Source organism: Durio zibethinus, chromosome 15 (genome assembly GCF_047325235.1).
Source record: "Durio zibethinus cultivar Kanyao isolate XHJ-2024 chromosome 15, ASM4732523v1, whole genome shotgun sequence".
NCBI classification, from domain to species: Eukaryota; Viridiplantae; Streptophyta; class Magnoliopsida; order Malvales; family Malvaceae; genus Durio; species Durio zibethinus.
In genome coordinates, this window is record NC_143176.1 from 7,974,686 (window position 1) to 7,994,416 (window position 19,731).

The following is a 19,731-nucleotide window of genomic DNA, read 5'->3' on the forward strand; positions in this document are numbered from 1 at the left end:
AAGAAAACTCAAACTATAATTTATTGAATTCAAATAATCTCTAGACAAAAGGCAATAATATTTTGATTTTAAGAAATTAAAAATTTTATCATTAAAATCAATCTCGCATACAAACTTTTTTTATGGGAGATTATTTTATAAGTTGTTATTGAAGCAAAGATGCAACAATTGATTTTTCAGTATTTCTTGCTATCTTGCAATAGGTGTCATTTTACTTGATGAGCTAATAAATTTTATAGATGGAGGTGAAGAAATAGATAAAATAGTAATTTGTAATTTAATAACAGTTGAGTTATAATCTGGATTATATAATTTTATAATAAACATAATCATTATAATAAGCTTATACATATCTTTTTCAATAATTTTTGATAAAATCATACACTTTATTCACTGTAAGTTTGGTATTATTTGTCTTAAGATTATACTTAGTTACCTTCGTCTGGAACACACAAATTTTACCTCTAAGATCTTCAAATATTTCTTGATTTTATAATCTCTATTTTCCTAAATCATAAGTATAAATATATCATTCAATCAATTTGAATATTAAATAATATTAAAATAGTTTTTAACTCAATACCTTAACAAATATTTTATAAAAATCATCAATCTCTCTATTAATTAAATCATTAGCTTCTGTATTGAACAGTATGAACATCGTCCTTCCAGAATTATCATCTACCTCACTATTAAACTTGTACCTATAAAAAATGTAAAATTCTATAATTATAAATATAATATAATAATTTAAAATACTTTTATTATCATTGTGGAATAATAATTTTTGTATGTATCAAATATAAAAAATATAAATACTAATTATCTCATAGTTAGACTAAGGATATTAACATTGCAGGAATAACATTGAAATTTGTCATCAATTTCAAATAGTTTTTTATTACACCGACATGACATATAGTACCAACCAAAAGTGGTATTAACTTTCATAATAATGACTCTATTGGTGAAAAACTTTTCTCATATATACCCAATCATCTTTAAATCAATCATCAACAAAAAAAAAATTATAAAAAGAAAGTTAATATCATAGTTAAATAAATATAAAATATAAGTATAAAAAAATAACTTTTGAGCAGTACAAACCAAGAAACGATGCAAAATAAAAATTATAGAGAAAATTAAAATAAAGTTAAATAGTGATCAAAAGATATAAAAGTAGTGAAAAGTGGTTAAAGATGTATTATACTTAACCTAGAGCTACTTATACAAAAGGTGTGTTGTAAGTTAATTAATAAGATAATTTTAAATTATGCAAGTTAATATTGAACTAATAAAAATTATGAGTGAATAATGGTCTAACAATGGCAAGTTGATTGATATTGAAATATTTTATTATGCCATTAACATTTTGAGATCCCTTAATTTAGAAAAACAAATTAAATTTATTATATTTAATAATGGCAATTAAACAAATTAAATTTTAATTAAATCAACATGCATTAATATCTAGATTTTAAAATTATAAAACGTTACAAATGAAATTAAATAAAATCATATTTAATGAAATATAAATCTATCAACCAAATATAAATTAATAAAATATTTTATTCCATTAATTTAATTATGGAGAATTAATTTGATATATTTGCTTTCTATATTTACATATGAAATATATTAATTACTCAAATGGATACTATATTTAATCAAATATAAATGTATCAAATAATTGATTAGAGAATAAATTATTTTATAATTGTAATTGTAGTATTTATTAAATTATTAATTATATATTGATTGATTTAATTTGTCAAATTAAGAAATTTTTAAATTTTTAAAATTTTTAATATGAATTGAATTTAGAGTGATTTAAAATCAATAATATAAATATAAATATAGTCAATTAATAAGATAATTTTAAATTATGAAAGTTAATGTTAAAATAATAAAAATTATGAGTGAATAATGATCTAATAATGGCAAGTTGATTGATATTGAAATATTTTATTATATCATTAATATTTAAAAATCCCTTAATTTAAAAAAAATTAAATTTATTGTATTTAATAATGGTAATAAAATAAAATAAATTTTAATTAAATAAACATGCATTAATATCAAATAATAAAATTATAAAATGTTATAAATGAAAACAAATGAAATAAACATACATTAATATTTTATCAAATGAAATTAAATCAAATCATATTTAACGAAATATAAACAAATCAATCAAATATAAATTAATAAAATATTTTATTCTATTAATTTAATTATGGAGAATTAATTTGATATATTTGCTTTACATATATACACATGAAATACATCATGAAATACATCAATTACTCAAATTGATACTATATTTAATCAAATATAAATATATCAAATAATTAATTAGAGAATCAACTATTTTATAATTGTAATTGTATTATTTATTAATTTATTAATTATATATTGATTGATTTAATTGTCAAATTAAGAAATTTTTAATATTTTAATATTTTTAATATGAATTGAATTGAGAGTGATTTAAAATCAATAATAAAAACATAAATATAATCAATTTAGTTTTTTTAATTATATTTGTTTTATATATTTACATATGAAATACATCAATTACTGGATACTATATTTAATCAAATATAAATGTATAAAATAATTGATTAGAGAATTAACTATTTTATAATTGTAATTATAGTATTTATTTAATTATATACTGATTGATTTAATTTGTCAAATTAAAAAATTTTTAAAATTTTAATACTTTCAATATGAATTGAATTGAGAGTGATTTAAGGTCAATAATAAAAATATAAATATAATCAATTTAATTTTTTTAATTATTTTTAAATTAAAAATATATTAAATAAAATAAAATATATTTATTAGATATCACGTGATAATTTTTAAGACCATCCATATGTCAATATTTTACATCGTCCACATAAAATTTTTTTTCATTTTTACCAAAAATTTTGACTTTTATATATTTATATAAGATGTGAATATCTACACTAAATAATGTAAGATTCTATTAAATAATGTGAGATTCTACTGTTAAGATTTAAAGATTTTCGAGTCAAAGCTTGCATTATTTTAGGAAAAAAATGACTTTTTCTTATGAATAAAAAAAACCAATTTTGTAGATAAATTTCGCTAAGATTAGACAACTAAGGAAAGATATATGGGATGAGAGGGAGCAATGGGTGGTGGGACGTGGGAGTGATGGCGAAAGGGGATGTTTGCTTGCAACTGCAAAAGATATTGAATGCTTCAATAGTATAGTTAATTTGTTCGGCTGGATTTTGTTTTAAATTACTATATGATCCGATAATTTTAAATATGATAAATGATACGATAAAAAAATATAAAATAATATAATTTAAAATTTTAGTAAAAATTATATATGAATTTGATAAAAATAAAAAATATATTTCGTGTTTAATATATTGATATGAATTATAATACAAAATAAATACAATATAAATACACGAATTATAAATTTTAATTGTTATTTAAAAATTTATTTGATATATTATCAGTAAAATTTTTTAAATCTACAAGTGAAATTAAATAAAGTGATACATATTTCACTTCTTTTTTAATTAATTTATATATTTTTTAAATATACACTAAAAGATATATGTCACTCTATTAATTTATTTTATAAAATTAAAAAATTTTATTTTCAATCTATTCTATAATTTCTCTAATTATATTATATATATAGTAGAATTTTTCTTTTTAAAATATAATAATATAATAATACTTATGGGGATGGTGATCATATGTGTGAAGTAAAAGCAAGGTGATGAAGTATTACTTAGCTAATAAAACAATTTCCTTTTTAAGAATATATATATATATATATATAACAAATTCTTGTAAATCGGAATGCATGGGCTACAGAGACGACCGCGCTACGGTCGCCGAACGGCTCGCTTCTTTGACTCTCGAGACGGTTGGGAACTTCACGTCATTTTACATTTATGAATTGGCCCAAAAATTATTAAAAATAAATAAATTTGTATATTCAACACAATTAGTTTTGTCCTTCTAAGGAAACATTTTGATGTCTCGACTGAAAAGTTATTTTATGACAGCAGTTCCTTTTTTTTTTTATATAAACTTAAATTTTATGTAATTAAATTCAATTTTTAATTTAATTATTTATGTAATTATTTTTTAAAAATTATAATTATAATACTTGTAATTAAAAATTTAATAATTTTTACATTATGATTTTTTTTAGATAAAAAATAATGTAATTCAATTATTATTAAAGTTTGTGACTTCTAGGGATTAGTTTTGGCCTTAAAGGTTTTCTGGACCATGTGATAGGTCCAACCTTTTCAATCAAATCGATAACCTAATCGTTTTGAACTCCAACTAGATCTTAGTTTTTGGTTCGAATTAACAAGCTAAGATCAAATAACAACTTACGAGGAACTTGATTCGTTTAATTTATAATATTAATAAATGTTAATAACAAATAAAAGAAGTTGATATACATATATATTTGTTGGATGGCCCATATGTAATGCATATGAAATCTTTTTTCAAAATCCAAATAATTATATGATTAGAAAACCTGAACAAGTTTTCTAGAATTGCTTTTTGCATATTCAAAACAGTTTTTATGTCAATGTGAACCAACAAAAATCGACATGATAATCACTTGGATGACAATGTGAAAGGGGCCGTTGGGACGTCTAAATTATATATCCCAAGAATCATAAGGCATTGGAATTGAAGAAATTAATTTAGATTTTCTCTATAGCTGAAGAAATGTCAAATTATTATATATTGTTTAGTTTGAAAATTCAGTACGTGACATGCCTTTTAAACAAACTACATTTGTAAAAGTGGTTTAGAAAGATCATATGATATATATAGTGTCTTAGGGACCATCATGATTTATAAATATATATTCTCTTGGAGTACTTAAATTACATGTTTATACGTAGCCAAGAAAAAAATTAGGCAAATTAATGAACCAAAAAATTGAGTAATACCTACGTACTATTCTTTTTTTTTTCAAGATTACGACCTATTTTGTATTAAAAAAATTTGAATAATTATATATTGCAAATGTACATTATGCAACATCTTAACTAGATTAATTATAGTAATTTATTTATTGGTATATTGATAAAGATTAATCATGTCAAATTGAACCTTATAAGATCTAATCTACTCTTAAATTTTCTCTTATATGCCAAAAAAGCATTAACTGGTATAGTTTAAATTTTGTATTCCAATCAAGATGCTATTTTCATTCTTACGCATTTTACCTTGCTAGGTTCAAGGGATACATAAATTTTAGTTTGAGTCTATCAAATTTAGACTTAAGTTGTAGTGTGGTTTGAGTAAAAATTTTAAGGGCAAATTCAACGTTTGGTAGCTCAACGTTAGGTAATTTTTTATTTTAATCATTCAACTATGAAAAATTATGATTTGATCACTAACATTTACGAATTTTTTTTCCATCCAACCATTAGGGACTAACAACATATTGATACGGTAATCTGACATTATTATTTTTTAAAATAAATAAAATTTTTTTAAATTTAAAAACTATAAAATAACACTTTTGATCACTTAATATTTTAAAAGTTTCTCTATATTTTGGCACCGAAACTCTGAAATTTTACAAGACCACCAACATTTTTGAAATTATTAATATTTTAGTCCCTATTATTAATGTCTCCCGATCGATGTGGTTTATAACAATTTAATCATGATGTTTTTAAAACTTAATATAATAAATTATTTTATTATTTCTATATATTATTTATATTTCCTATAAAATTAAGATTATAAACTTTTTTGTAATTAGAATTTTGTAATGAATTATTTCATATTTCATTTAAGTTTTTTTTTGGTTGGATGTGTAATTTATAAAAAAATATACTTACTTGAATTATTTAAATTAGCTAGGTGACAAATACTTTTTTGACCAAGAGATGACAAATACTTTTTTGACCAAGAGATGACAAATACTTCATATTTTGTAATGAATTATTTCATATTTCATTTAAGTTTTTTTTTGGTTGGATGTGTAATTTATAAAAAAATATACTTACTTGAATTATTTAAATTAGCTAGGTGACAAATACTTTTTTGACCAAGAGATGACAAATACTTCGTAATACTATTTTAAGAATTTTAAAATGTTGATTTATTCACTCATTTCTCAAATTCAAAAGGTATAATTACAATAAAAGTTTGTATTACAATAAAATAAAAGTTTGTAGTTTTAATTTCATATAAAAAAATATAGAATGTTTATTTCTATTTTATATAAAGTTTAAAAGCTTATTTGAATTTTTTAAAAAAATATTTTAACATAAATAACATAAATAATAAAAAATTATTATATTAAATTTCACAAATGTTGATAATTAAATCATTACAAAATCACATTCATAATGAAACGTTGATAATAAAAATTAAAATATTAATAAATTTCACAAATGCTAATAATGAAATTGTGAAATTTTCAAAATTAAATAATTAAAATAAAACTCACAAAAATTTAAATGAATAAAAGTGTAATTTATTTTTTTATTTTCAAAAAACTTGTTTAAAATTTATCATAACAATTAACATGTTGATGACGTGGCGATGTCACATTATGTCAATAGATGATGTGACAATGGCATTCAGACATGTTACGAGTCTTCTGCTATACTTGGATTCCATCAAAGTACCATCTTGATGCAATTAGAGACTTTTCTGGAACAATCTCACTCGTACAAGATATTTGGATAACAAAAAATTGTGTGATTGCACCAAAATAATCGCACCATGGACGTAAAAGTTTACCAGAGGGAAAGGGGTTATGTGAAATTTTTTATTTTCACCATAGCGCCTTTTTACTAATAAATTTTTTAAGAAAAACATATGATATATTACGATTGTTTTATGAACTTTTAAATGTTTATTAAAAACTATTATTTAATACAAAATTAATATTATTAAATTTTAATTATTTATTAATTTTATAAATATTAAATAATTTATAACTTTTTAATATGATATTTTTAATAATTATTTTTTATTTTTACTACGATTTATTTTATTATCATTATTATTTTTATATCCAAACACATATCTCACCATTTATTTTAATTTTATAGTTATAGCAATTAATCAAACATGTTCCACTTTTTCAATCTTATTAAGTCAATTTCATTACTTATCCAAATAAATTTTTAACGATAAAGTAATAAAAATAATTTCATAAATATTAGTAATCAAAACATAAATTTTTATATTTAAATGATCAAAATAAAATACCACATAAAATTGAATTACTAAACGTATAACTTACTCAAATTCTAAATTCTAACGGCAATAGCACTTCATTTGATCATTGTACCAACGGGAAATTAATGTTACTCATAAATATATTTTCTTAAAAATTTGAACTGATGTGATCTCCGATGAGTCATGATTTTGCTATTAATCTCCTTTTTTTTTGCTTTTTTTTTTTTTCAATCAAGCATTTAGGTTGCCAAAATCACAACGTGAATCCAAACTACAAAGACATCAGCAAGCACATTGCTTCGGTTCGATGCAGCACCTGAATTCAGCAACTACAAGGAACAAACCGAAGTCTCGTTTAACCAAAAGTTCTATCTTATTTTAGTCCAAAACTTCAAAATCCGAGTGGTCCATAATATATATATATATACTATATATCTAGTTGAGATTCATAGATACGAGTTAATTACACGGACATCGCTATAGGATTAATTTTTATACAATAGATTTAAAAAATCATTGTTATAAGTTATTTTTAAATAATTATATGTTTACACGTCATAGCATATGTTTATTTTTTAGTTTTTAAAACTATAAGTTCGATAAATTTTTATATTTTATTTTTTGTACAAATTATTTTAAATTATAAATCTTCCAAAGAAAATATTTAAGTAAACAGAAGAATAAATAAAGAATATATATAATAATGCTTAAAAGATTTCGTTTTTTTTTTGGGTTGAATTGGCCTCTAAAGACTCCTAAATAAAGATTGTCCGTAATAATTGGGCTTTTTGGGTTGGATCATGGCCACAATCCATTCTTTTTTCTCTTCCAATTTTTTTAAGCCCAAAATCCAACGCTGTAAAGGAAGCCAAATGGCACTTGCTGTTAGATTAGAAGAGAACAACCCTAAACCCTGTCGAAGCCAACAGCGAAAGGACTCAAAGTCGAAACCCTAACTTTTCCGCTCACCGCTGAAGCCTCCTTTATTCTCGTTAATGGCTGTGAGTTTCTTTCTTTTTCTTAATCTTTTTAGATTTATTCCTTGTGATTCAAAGTTTCATTTCCTCTCTACGTGGTCGAAATTTATTGATTTTCTTTATTCGTTTTACACTTTTTTTAGTGTAATTTAAAGTCTAAATTTTAAACTCTGTTTGAACATTGTAGACAATACCTGTTAACCCAAAACCTTTCTTGAACAATTTGACTGGAAAGACTGTTATAGTGAAGCTCAAATGGGGGATGGAATACAAAGGTAATGCAAAAATTTTCTTTTCTTTTCTTTTCATTTTGATTATCCGAAAAAATTCTTTTTTTTTCGTTGGTGGTTGATATTCTAACATTGCGCTTGATTGTGTGCTTTTCGTAGGTTTTCTTGCCTCGGTTGATTCGTACATGAACTTGCAGGTATGACCTTATTTTGTTTTTAATTTAACTTCTAAATTGCATGCATTTTTTTTTTTTGAAATTTGGAACGACATTGATATTATCATTGTCATTGATTTAAGTATAATATTGTTGTTGGAACTTGGAAATGGCATTGATTATTTCCATGGTTTTTTTTTTTTTTAACTGTTTCGTATTTTCTTCTCTTTATTGAAGGGCATTGTTGCTAACATTTTCCAATGAATTGGTTTTTTTTTTTTTTTTGGTAGCTCGGCAATGCAGAAGAGTTTATCGATGGGCAATTCACTGGAAATCTAGGGGAGATTTTAATCAGGTATTTTCTTCCAAATGCTAGATTGTTCTTCCTTGAATTTATCTTATGTGAGCATACTGTTATTGCTGTTATGTCAATCTCTAGAGTTGGTTGAATGTTTGGACTATATCTTATATCAGGAGAAAATATACAAGGAAACTCTTAGAAAACACAATGAATCTACTGAATAGAATGAATTTAAAGCCATCCCAATTTCCAGCTTTGTTCAAGGAAAATCTTAAATAATTTAGTTGTGATTTTCTCATATGAGATGTGGCATCGGAGCTCCTCTATTCCTTGTGAGATGTGGATGCCTCAGTATTCACTAATAGGGTGTCTTCTTCAGCTAATGTTGTCGCGTAAATCTGAAGAATTACCTGGTGGGTTTTGCATTATTCCTGCAGTCGAAAGAATTTTGCTGAGCTTGGTAGAGATTGTTTTGTTTGAACTAGACAGAGTAAGTGTGTATGGTTTGAAATGCAGGGGATATACGGGACAATATAATGGTTTCTATTCGTGGCACTGTGAGATGTGGATGGGTGGGTTTGAATGAGTGTGCACTAGCACACTTGTGTTGTGTGTGTGTGTGTGTGGTGCTATGGTGCATGTTTGAAATTTGAATATTCGAGTTACAGTTATTGATGCTGCTTTATTTTAATTTAAACATTGGTCAATGGCATGATCTTTTTAATGCAAAAAGCAATCATGATAGAGAAAAAGCTCATATGTCTACTATAACCAGTAATAAATTTAAGTCTGTTTTTCTGGTTTAGTGACATTAGAAAAGCTTATCTAGATACTTTGGAGTAGCTTAACTTATTAATATATTAGTGAATAAATAGTGTAACTTATTAACATATTAGTGAATAAATTGGTTAAGTGCATGCTGTCATGTATGAGAATTGGTTTATTATTCCTCCCAAATTTTTATCACTTCTTTTCCCTTCCTCTGCTAAAACTTCATCTTGCAAATTTTTAATTTTTATCTTTCTATGGATATTTGGGTAATGAAAAGGGGGGGGGGGGGGGGTTGACCAATTTCCAGTACATATGTTGATAGTCTCATCAACATTAAATGCTATTGCTGAAGTTAAAAATTTAGCAATGCAGATTGTGTTTCTATCTATATTTTCTGAATTCACATGTACTGCTCTATCTTTAGGATTTTCTAAATAATCTATTTGTAATCATATTCTAATATTTTGTTCCTACTTTCATTTTTGCTGGTTGGATTCCATGACTTTGTCAATATTTCCTTTTCCTTTTTTGTATGCATTAAATTGGAAACCCTTGCTCTCTTGGTTTATCTGAACTGTATCTATAATGAACTCTCTTTGCCACTGAATGATTGATATTAAGGCAGTTGGCTTGATTTTGTGGTCTCATATCCTATACATGTTAATTGCTTGTCTTGCATTTTAATAAATTTTTGCTTGGCTTGGTAGAGATTATTTTGATTAAATCTTTAGAGCATATTGTTATTGCTGTTATGCTAGATTTTTCTTATCCTCCAGTTATGAGAGTATATTTTTTTCATTAATCTTTGTTATTTTCTTAAAATTCATGTTGCTTTTATCTGGTATAAATAATGCATCAGGTTCTGTACCATGAGTTTTTCTGCACTGCTCAATAATAGTTGCATATTTCTTTTCGGATTGAATGTCTTAAAATTGTGTGTTGCACCATGGTCCAGTTGCACTTTATCTGTCAAAAAACAAGAGTTTTGAAATAATTGATCAGATTTCATGCAAGTTAGTCCAACAAATGGTGTCTGGAATGAAAAGCTGTTGGCTACCAATAACATTTATTAATACTGGTGAATTAGCTATTGGATTTCCCGTCTTATGTTTGTTCTGATTTGAGTTTAGTTGAGCAAGGAATGGGTTGGTTGACATGCATAAACGACAAAGGAGTTTATCTCATACCTAGATTGTTTCAGCGCCCTTTGATTACCTTTGAAAATATTGAAACTACAATGCCTCCATCTCCATGCCTGTTTCCTGTTACTATATGAGAAGTACAGTACAGCTACCTTTCATCAAATTATGACATGAGGATAGTATGTAGAAGAAAATTAGATTACATGTTTTGCATGTTTAAAAATGAATGAACCAACTACCATTACTGCTGCAGATGTAATAATGTTCTATATCTTCGCGGGGTTCCGGAAGATGAAGATATAGAAGATGCTGATAGAGACTAGATGGGTTCTCATATGGTTTATGCTTAGAACTTTTGGCTATTCGACCAGAGCTGATGTAAGTTTTATCTAGCGTTATTGTAGGTCATGTATGTCATTTAATCCACTGATCAAACAAACTGCTATATAGTTCAACTGTGTTTTGATTTACTGCTCTTACCAACATTATTTGGAATATGCATCTTTTAGCCAATTAACTGTTGCATCTTTTTCCAACATATCACAACAACTCATTTGTTTTTTTCTTAAATAATAGTAGCTAATTGACTTTTAGATTAATTAGCATGACATTTGAGTTGGCGGTCGAAGGTTGTAGATTCAAATAACTTTACACGCATGCAATATCTTTTTCAGCCAAGTAGATAATAGAGTTTTTCACTCAAGTGAATAATGAAGTAAGAGGATTCAAAGGAAGACTAAATATTAAAAACACAATAGTAATAATAATTTTAATCCTCACAAATAATTTAATGAAGATTATGGTGATGCAGGTCTATCCCAACCAGTAACTCACTTGAAGTGGTTGGATTAATAAGCCTCTTTATTAAAAAAATTGGGTAAAATTGTTTCTCTTCTCTTTTCCCTTTTCCTTATTAATTCTTGATTGATTTAGGAATTCATTCAGCCTCTTTACATAACAATTCATTTTGATTGAAGTTGTTTTCAACAGCAACAAATAAATGCAATTTGGTATATATGTCAACCCTCTCTATTTTAAAAAAAAAAAATTAATGTATTTTTTTTTACTACTAAAATGACTCTATGGAACCATACACACTTCTAACTCAGGTGTTATTTGTTAAATGGAATAAATTTAACATTAAAAATTAAGTACTAAATTTTTAGTTTAAAAAAATTTAAATACTGAATTTATGATTTAAGTGTTGTTTGATATGCTATTGAAAATTAAATGTCAAGTAAAATTTTTATTAATCTAGATATGATTTTAAAATTATTTTCAATTAAAAAAAAAGAATAAATTGTTAAAAGGAAAGAACATGCAATTAATGCAATTAGATAACATTTTTTATTAAACAAAATTGACTTAATTCATTAAGCAGCTAAAAGTTATTTAACATTTTCAAAATTTTTTCATTGAAAATCTTCAATTAAGTGATTTTTAAAAATGGTCATTAAATACATTGAAAATATAAAAACCATTAAAAATTTAATATAGAACCATTAAAAGTTTTAATTTTCAATGATTTGAAAATTTTGAATGATTTATCCAATTAATTTTTAAACTGGAAAATAAAATAATTGACTTTAACTAGGTAACTGGGGCTTGTTTTGAGTAAGATCCTTGACTTGATCAATAAAAAAAAAAAATTATTTTTATGATTATTGCTTAGAATTGTTCAATTCAGATGCAAGTTTCCGATAAAAAAATCACGTCATTTAGAAACAGAGAAACGTTCAAATTTGATTGTACAAAAAATTAAGGGGTATCATATACATATTCAAAATTCAAACCTGACCTTTTCCGTTTTTGCCCTTTATGTCACCTTTTTTTACCGGGGGGGGGGGGGTTGGGGGGTTATTTTCCGCTTTATAAACTTCAAGTCCGAAGAATTTTTTGAGTAACGAATTTGTTGGAATACGAGAAGAAACAATATTTAAATCATTTGCCTTTCATTGAAAAGTCATTGTTGAATTATTAAGCAAGCACAAGCATACATCACAAACTTTTTCGTAACAGCAAATGCAGAGTAAAATGCAGGCGCAATGGAGGCGCAATTTGACTTTTTCCAGCGCCCACGTCCACCACTAGCAGCAATCACTTGAGATTCTAAACTTCAATTACATGTCCATTCAGTTACATGTAGTAGGAGAAATAACAACAACAACAACATTTGCTCGTCATTTGAACCTCCTTTCTTTCGCCGGCCGGTTAATTATTCCATTCCTGTAGCTAATCCTCTAATTTAATAATTATTTATATACATAAATTACATGAACCTTAAAAAAAAACCCATCATATTGTAGCGGTAAAAATGAACAAATTTAATCTCCACCAATTTAGGGGCAGAGATGGTTTTACAGGTAGCCTTCTCTCGAGCCTTTTTCATCCAAATGATATGACCTCGGTATATGTATAAATATAGTTTATGCAATTTCTTTTTGTATTTTCATGGTAATCATCACCATACATCACGTAGATACCTGCCACTCATTTGCAGATTTTTCACCATGCTCTCTCCCTTTGAGCTGTCTAGAGATCCCTGATATTGGTAAAGTTTGTTGCACCCAATTACCAATTATATATTCAATTATTCATATTAACAACTATATAGTCTAGGATTCACGTAATAAACGTACCTGCTCTTGCAAAATAGTGTGTAGAGTTCGATGGACGTCCCTAGCCATGCCCTTGGCATCACCACACACGTATATGTAACCTCCCTGAGAAATCATGTTCCAGATGTCTGAGGCCTGGAAATAAGGCAGAAAGGTGTTTAGAGCTTCAAATTAATATACTGGTAAGAGAACTTAAAACCTTCAAAAAGCTTCTATCCTGAAATTCATGGTAGGCGAAACATGTCCAGTACCTTCTCCATCATTTTATGCTGCACGTATTCCTTAGTAGGTCCCTCGCGAGAAAAAGCAACCACAAGCTCAGAAAGTGCACCACTGTTGACAAAGTTGTTGAGCTCATCTTCATAAATATAGTCCTGGACCAAGAAAAAAGTACTGAATTAAACTTTGTAGTTTAATTACAAGCATATCGCTAAACCCACGGGAGATACTAATCACAATACTGGAAAGCACACGACTAACCATTTTCCGGTTCCTGCAGCCAAAGAACAATACAGATGGACCTAGTTCAGCTCCAGCTTCTTTTAGGGCAAGTCTTTCCTAAAAAAGAAAATACAAATAATTAGCTTAAAAATTCATTCAACATGATGAACGAGGAAAAGGTGACAAAACTTACCTGAAGGAATCCCCTGAAAGGAGCCAATCCAGTACCAGGGCCAATCATAATAATGGGCACTTTAGTATCAGCTGGAAGTTTAAAGTTTGATTGCCTGACAAAAATAGGTGCCCAGCTGCAGTCATGGTTCTTCTCCGAGGGCACAGAATTCTGAAAAAGAAAGGGGGCCAATGTGGATAAAGATTATATTACTACTATTATTCAATTATAAAGATATGTACAATACAAGAGGGAAGTATAATAAAAGGAGAGTTAAAAATGGATGCTAATAAGTTAGCACTTAGCAACCAGGAACTACACATCATGTATCTCAAAAATGTCATCTAAGTCTCCATTAACTTCAGAGCTTGACTTCTCCTAACTATGTAAAAGAGAAAAAGAAAACATGTTGAACTGAGTACCTTCATCCAAGTTGAACAAACTCCTTTGTGAATACGACCCGTTGGTGTTTTCTCATAAACCAATGCACAAGTTACATGAATTCTAGATGAGGCCATCCTGTAAAACATAATTATAGATGGTAAATATGTCCACATACATTTAAAAATATTAGAATTAGAATAAAACGTGAAATTGGAGACGATAGAAGTTTCCTAAATGAGAGATTCATAATGCTACTAACTTAATCATCTATTACAGATTTCCTAGCCTTATTCTTTAGAAGGGTTTTCATTGCTAATGTAGGAAATGAAAAAACAAAATTGAATTGGATGACTCCATCGTGATCTAATTGTGGTGTCATTTTCCACAAGAGGGCAAGCTCTCACGCTCAACTGATCTAGAAATGAGGAATCATCACTCCAAAATTGACCCAAATATCACAATGGAGTTTTTCCTAATGCAAAGCTACTTGCCAAAGCAAGAAAAGATAAGAAAATAGGATTACCTTGGCGAGGATGAGATAGAATAGTATCTAGGCTGCAACCTTGGAGCAACAGCTGCAAAAAAGATGCCAAGTGGAGGCTTGGCTGAAGGAAATTCAGCCATGACCTCAAGGAGGCTTCTCTGACTTGCAACCATCCATTGTGCATATTCATCCTGTATAAACGCCAGAAAGTGCATTAGCTTACAAATAAGCCACAAAATAGTGGAACCAAACTAATATAAATTCACTCCTATAACCTTTCCAGCAGGCGATGCAAGGTGTTTTAGTCGATCAGCTTCAATTGGATCAGAGGCATGAGCAGCCAAAGCAAGTAAGGCAGACTGGAAGTTGTATGAATTAAAGAATTAGCTTAGTTACTTAAAGAAAAAGATAGAAGAGTTCATGATATATTGAGAAAAATAAAATAGCCTAACCTTTTTCGGCGAGCTCAAAAGATCAGCATATCGTGCCAGTGCTGTCCTTAAAGTGCAAGGTGGGAAAGGAGGAGGCAAAGAGCCTCCACCAAGTGGAGTACCATCCTCTTTATCAGTATGAACAGAGAAATAGGTGTCTGGTGATAACCCCAATAATCTCAATGCTTCCTCTACAACTTCATCTAGATTCTCACAGTAAACACCAACATGATCCCCTGTTTCATATCTGAAAAGGAAGACAAGCAGACGAAGTTCCCTATGATGTTAACAAGAAAACTTGAAATTGGCAGGACTCAGCATCTAGTTTTAGAAAATGAGGATAAAAGAGAAAGGGAGGTTTGCAACATAAAAAATTTACAAATACATTTACCAAATGATTTAGGAAAGCAACTTACGAAAGTCCTGTGCCAGCAATGTCAAATTCAAGATGGGTGCAAGAACGATCAGATGCAGGAGTATGAAGCTCCTTCCTCACAGCAACATTAGACCTTCAAGTTAGAAACAAAAAAAAAAAAAAAGTTAGATTGCATCAAAGAATAATACTAAACCAAATGGCCACCAGGATAGCTGAAAAAACTATTCTTGTATACCTGCATGGATGTTGAGCATCATAAATAGTATGACCATTTGCATTGCTCCAGTTCTTATCCTCAAGAGGTGCATCTGCAGGATCATAAAATACAACACGGTATTCCAACACAGCAGCAGTGTATGGGGTAGAAACAGTTGTTGCATCATCTTCATCAAGCAGAAGCTGATCTAACTCAGGCCAGACTAGTTCACACCTAGAAGAGCGAGATAGTTCGACAAATAATAAAAGTAAAAAAATGAACAAACTTTTGATTGAAAACAGAGTTGAAGTTCTAAATACCATGCAGAAAAGTCATCTTCAATGCAATGATCATCATCTCCAAGACCCAAAGGAATTAGGCGCTTTGCTCCTGTAAATATAGTAAGGCTAATGTTAGGCAACAGGTTCCAATGTGGTGAAAATTAGATGCCATCGTATATGAGCCAACTCTAAAACAATGCCATTGTATATGAGCCAACTCTAAAACAATCTTTCACTACATGCATCCAAGTATTTTATCCATCTGTCTATTTCTATTTGAACATTAGAATATATAAATAGAAACATTTGGCTACATGTCAAGATTCACTTTACCTCGCTGAAAACACAATGCCCATCTATTCACAATTTTCATGGATTGGAAATAAAAGAAGCCAAAAAATTTAATCAAAAGATGCACATTCTAGTTCTGGACTGAAAGGGATGTTAAGCTTTTCATGGCAATCAAGTACAATGAAAGGCCTACTAACAGTTTGACTGATTTTTGTGCTCTTTGATCAAAAAGATATACTGTAAACTTCTGCATTCTTCTTTCAATAAAGCTTTCCCCTCATGAAGTGGTAAAGTCACTATAGCTAAGTAATAATATAGTTTTTATACTGAAATGGTGGAATATCTAAGATGCAACTTCTGATAGTACACCAATTAAATATATGCACATTACTGCAATTTATAGAAATTAAATTATATTCATGATAATTTAACTCTGAAAACTATTTAAAGCAAGCAAGCACACTCCCATAAGCATCATCATAATTCATGAAAAAAAAATAGTTAGCAAACATTAACAGCATTTTTAGGATCCAAGTAGCTATTAGAATAAAAGTAAAACAATTAGAAATCCATGGAACAACGCATCCGTTTATAAGCAGGGGGAAAATAAAGAAGCATACCCTGCTCAGTAAGGATGTCATCAACCACCTTTGCAACCTTGTTAAAATGTTCATACTGTCTATTACCGAGGCCAAAAACTCCGTACTTCAAGTTCTGAAGCCATTCTCCCCTCTCTTTTCCCTAAATATCCATCCACACAGCTAATTAAAAAAAAAATCCCATTCTAGATACAACTGCAGTATCATAATTTCAGTAAAAACAATCAAACTAATTATCCTCCTTTATTAATTACAATTAAAATTTACCTCAATTAACCAATTATAGAACCTAGCTGCGTTTTCAGTCGGCTCACCATCTCCATATCTACAAGTTCACCAAATTTACTATATCAGCAGAACAAATTCCCAAAATATCTATACATACGAATATAAATGATATAAATATAATTATCAAAAAGAAAATGATTCAAAATAACTCACGTGGCTAAGAAGAAAAGGGCCAAACTCTCTTTCTTCATCTTCTCCTCGTATTCATCATCATCCGCCGCATAATCATCCTATTTATAGTACAAAAAAAGTTCAATAGTTAAAATCGCCAATTCGAGTTCGAAACTTAATCACCAAAAAGAAAAGGTCAAAATTAAACGTACCAAATCTACAACTTTAAACGTCGCCTTATCATAGCGCGCTTTTGCCTCCTCAGCTAAAGCCTGAGTCACGTTAAAAAGAAATGAATAAACAAAACCAATAAGCAAATCATGATCGAGAAAAAATAAATAAATAAATGAATGAAAACCAAAGATATTAAAAATATATAAATAGAATGGAACCTTGGCGAAGCCTTCAGCGGTGCCGGTTTGAGTACCGACGAAAATGCTGATTTTTTTCTTGTCATCATCGACTTCGGGTTCGGGCACTTTAACGAGCAAAGGCTTAGGAGGGTTGATTTGTTTAGGTTTTTGAGAAGCGTATCTACGCCAGACTAAAACGACGACGCAGCCGATGAGCAGCGTGATTGAGGTAGTTAAAATCATAACGAACTCCTTGTTCTCGAGAAGGATGGTGGCCATCTCAGCAGCTGTTTTGGAAGGGTCCATTTTGGCCTTTATTATTGCTGACATCAGATCGACCAGCGAAACTTTCACCGAACCGGAGGAAGAAGATGACGGTTCCATTTGTTTTTGAAATTCACCGGAACGGAATTTGAGGAACCGTAAATGCAGAAATGGAGGAGAATTGGAGGTGGAGAAGATCCTTCAGTTCTATGAAATTTGGTGTCGTTGGGAGTTTTGGTGGTCGCTCAGAGTTGCCAGAGACTTCTCTGTGAGAGGGAAGGAGATACACGAGATGGACGAGGTTTAAATAGGATGCAAAACAAAATCAGTCAAACCTACCAAACACTAAGTCAACTGTGGTTAAATTTCATATCAGTCGAAAAAAATATTAATTGTTTTTATTAAATTTAAACTCTATTTGAATTTGTGAAATTAAAAAAAAAAAAACATTTTTTATATACTTGAAAATCTTTATAAACCGAACAAACAAAATCAAAGGGTTAAAGAAAGCTGTTTTGACTTAATCCTCATCCAATAAAAAATGGGGTTGACCATTTCAATGAGATTTCTTACCAAAAAAGGAGACAATAATAACAAGGGTGCCCACAGATTGGAAGTATTGGGCTTGGCTTTTATTGATAAGGACAACAATCGAATCTGTTGTGGTGGCCGCGCGGTGGAAACGTCGAGAATGCCTCCAATCGCTTTAGGCCTGATTTGATATATTTTTTTTGTTATAACAAATATGCGGTGAATCATTATGCTGCAATTTCAGTCATTCACCAAACTTTTATAGGTCCAGCGAAAAAATCAAATTTCAATCGTTTTTTTTTTTTTGGTTCACTTTTAACGCTCTCTTGTCTTTTATATTTTTAAACCCTTTTTTAAATTTTATTTTACTTTTAATTTGTGTACTTAAACGCTTTTACAATTTTTTTATAAAATCAAATTATTTATTATTCATGATTTGATATAAAAATAATTCAATAATTTTATTAATTTTATAAGTATTACATAATTTAAATTTTTTATAACATACAAATTTTAATATAATATCTTTAATCTATATATTTTTTCATATTACAATTTATAATATTCTCACCATGACATTTGTGTCTAAACATATATTTTTATCATTGATTTTACTCTTACCCCTAAAACAATCAATTTCACTTCTATCAATATATTTAATCTCATCAAAATTAATTTTATCACTAATTCAAATTGATATTTTTTAATAAAAATGAAAAAATTATATGCATGTAAATTAATAATTTTATTGTTTAATATAGACTATTTGAATAACAAAATATACTTATTTATAATCTATTTATATCTATATCTATATCTATATCTATAATTTATATATAATCTATAATCTATAATAAAATGATCTTCTAATCATTTTATATAAAAGTGTGTGTTGGTTAAATATTTTATTGACAAAAATGTGATAGACAAAAATGTGATAAAAGGATTAAAATGAAATCACTTTAAAATATTAAAAACCTAAATGAAATATTTCAAAAGTTAGAGATTAAAATGGAATCGGAATAAAAAATTAAGGATTCATTTGGATAGGCAATAAGACTAAAAACAATCATAACAATGAGATTAATTATTATAATAGTAA

The 19,731-nt window shown here is 28.0% G+C and overlaps 2 protein-coding genes across 2 annotated transcripts; one reads left to right on the top strand and one right to left on the bottom strand.

The window, feature by feature from the left end:
- Positions 1–8,106: 8,106 nt before the first annotated feature.
- LOC111301739 (putative small nuclear ribonucleoprotein F) lies at positions 8,107–11,322 on the top strand. The gene is made up of 5 exons (XM_022897652.2): positions 8,107–8,234; positions 8,398–8,485; positions 8,600–8,637; positions 8,886–8,950; positions 11,063–11,322. The coding sequence occupies exons 1-5, from the start codon at positions 8,229–8,231 to the stop codon at positions 11,130–11,132; spliced, it is 267 nt and encodes an 88-aa protein (XP_022753387.1). The 5' UTR covers positions 8,107–8,228; the 3' UTR covers positions 11,133–11,322.
- Positions 11,323–12,744: 1,422 nt separating this feature from the next.
- Positions 12,745–18,372, bottom strand: LOC111301740 (NADPH--cytochrome P450 reductase 2-like). Its single transcript, XM_022897654.2, has 17 exons — positions 17,874–18,372; positions 17,694–17,753; positions 17,524–17,600; positions 17,350–17,407; positions 17,104–17,224; positions 16,232–16,301; positions 15,951–16,145; positions 15,756–15,848; positions 15,361–15,586; positions 15,184–15,267; positions 14,948–15,099; positions 14,463–14,559; positions 14,062–14,211; positions 13,908–13,985; positions 13,679–13,801; positions 13,449–13,562; positions 12,745–13,351 (listed from the first exon to the last, which is right to left on the bottom strand). Exons 1-17 carry the CDS (start codon positions 18,216–18,218, stop codon positions 13,271–13,273), a joined length of 2,124 nt encoding a protein of 707 aa, XP_022753389.2. The 5' UTR covers positions 18,219–18,372; the 3' UTR covers positions 12,745–13,270.
- Between the last annotated feature and the right edge of the window lie 1,359 nt (positions 18,373–19,731).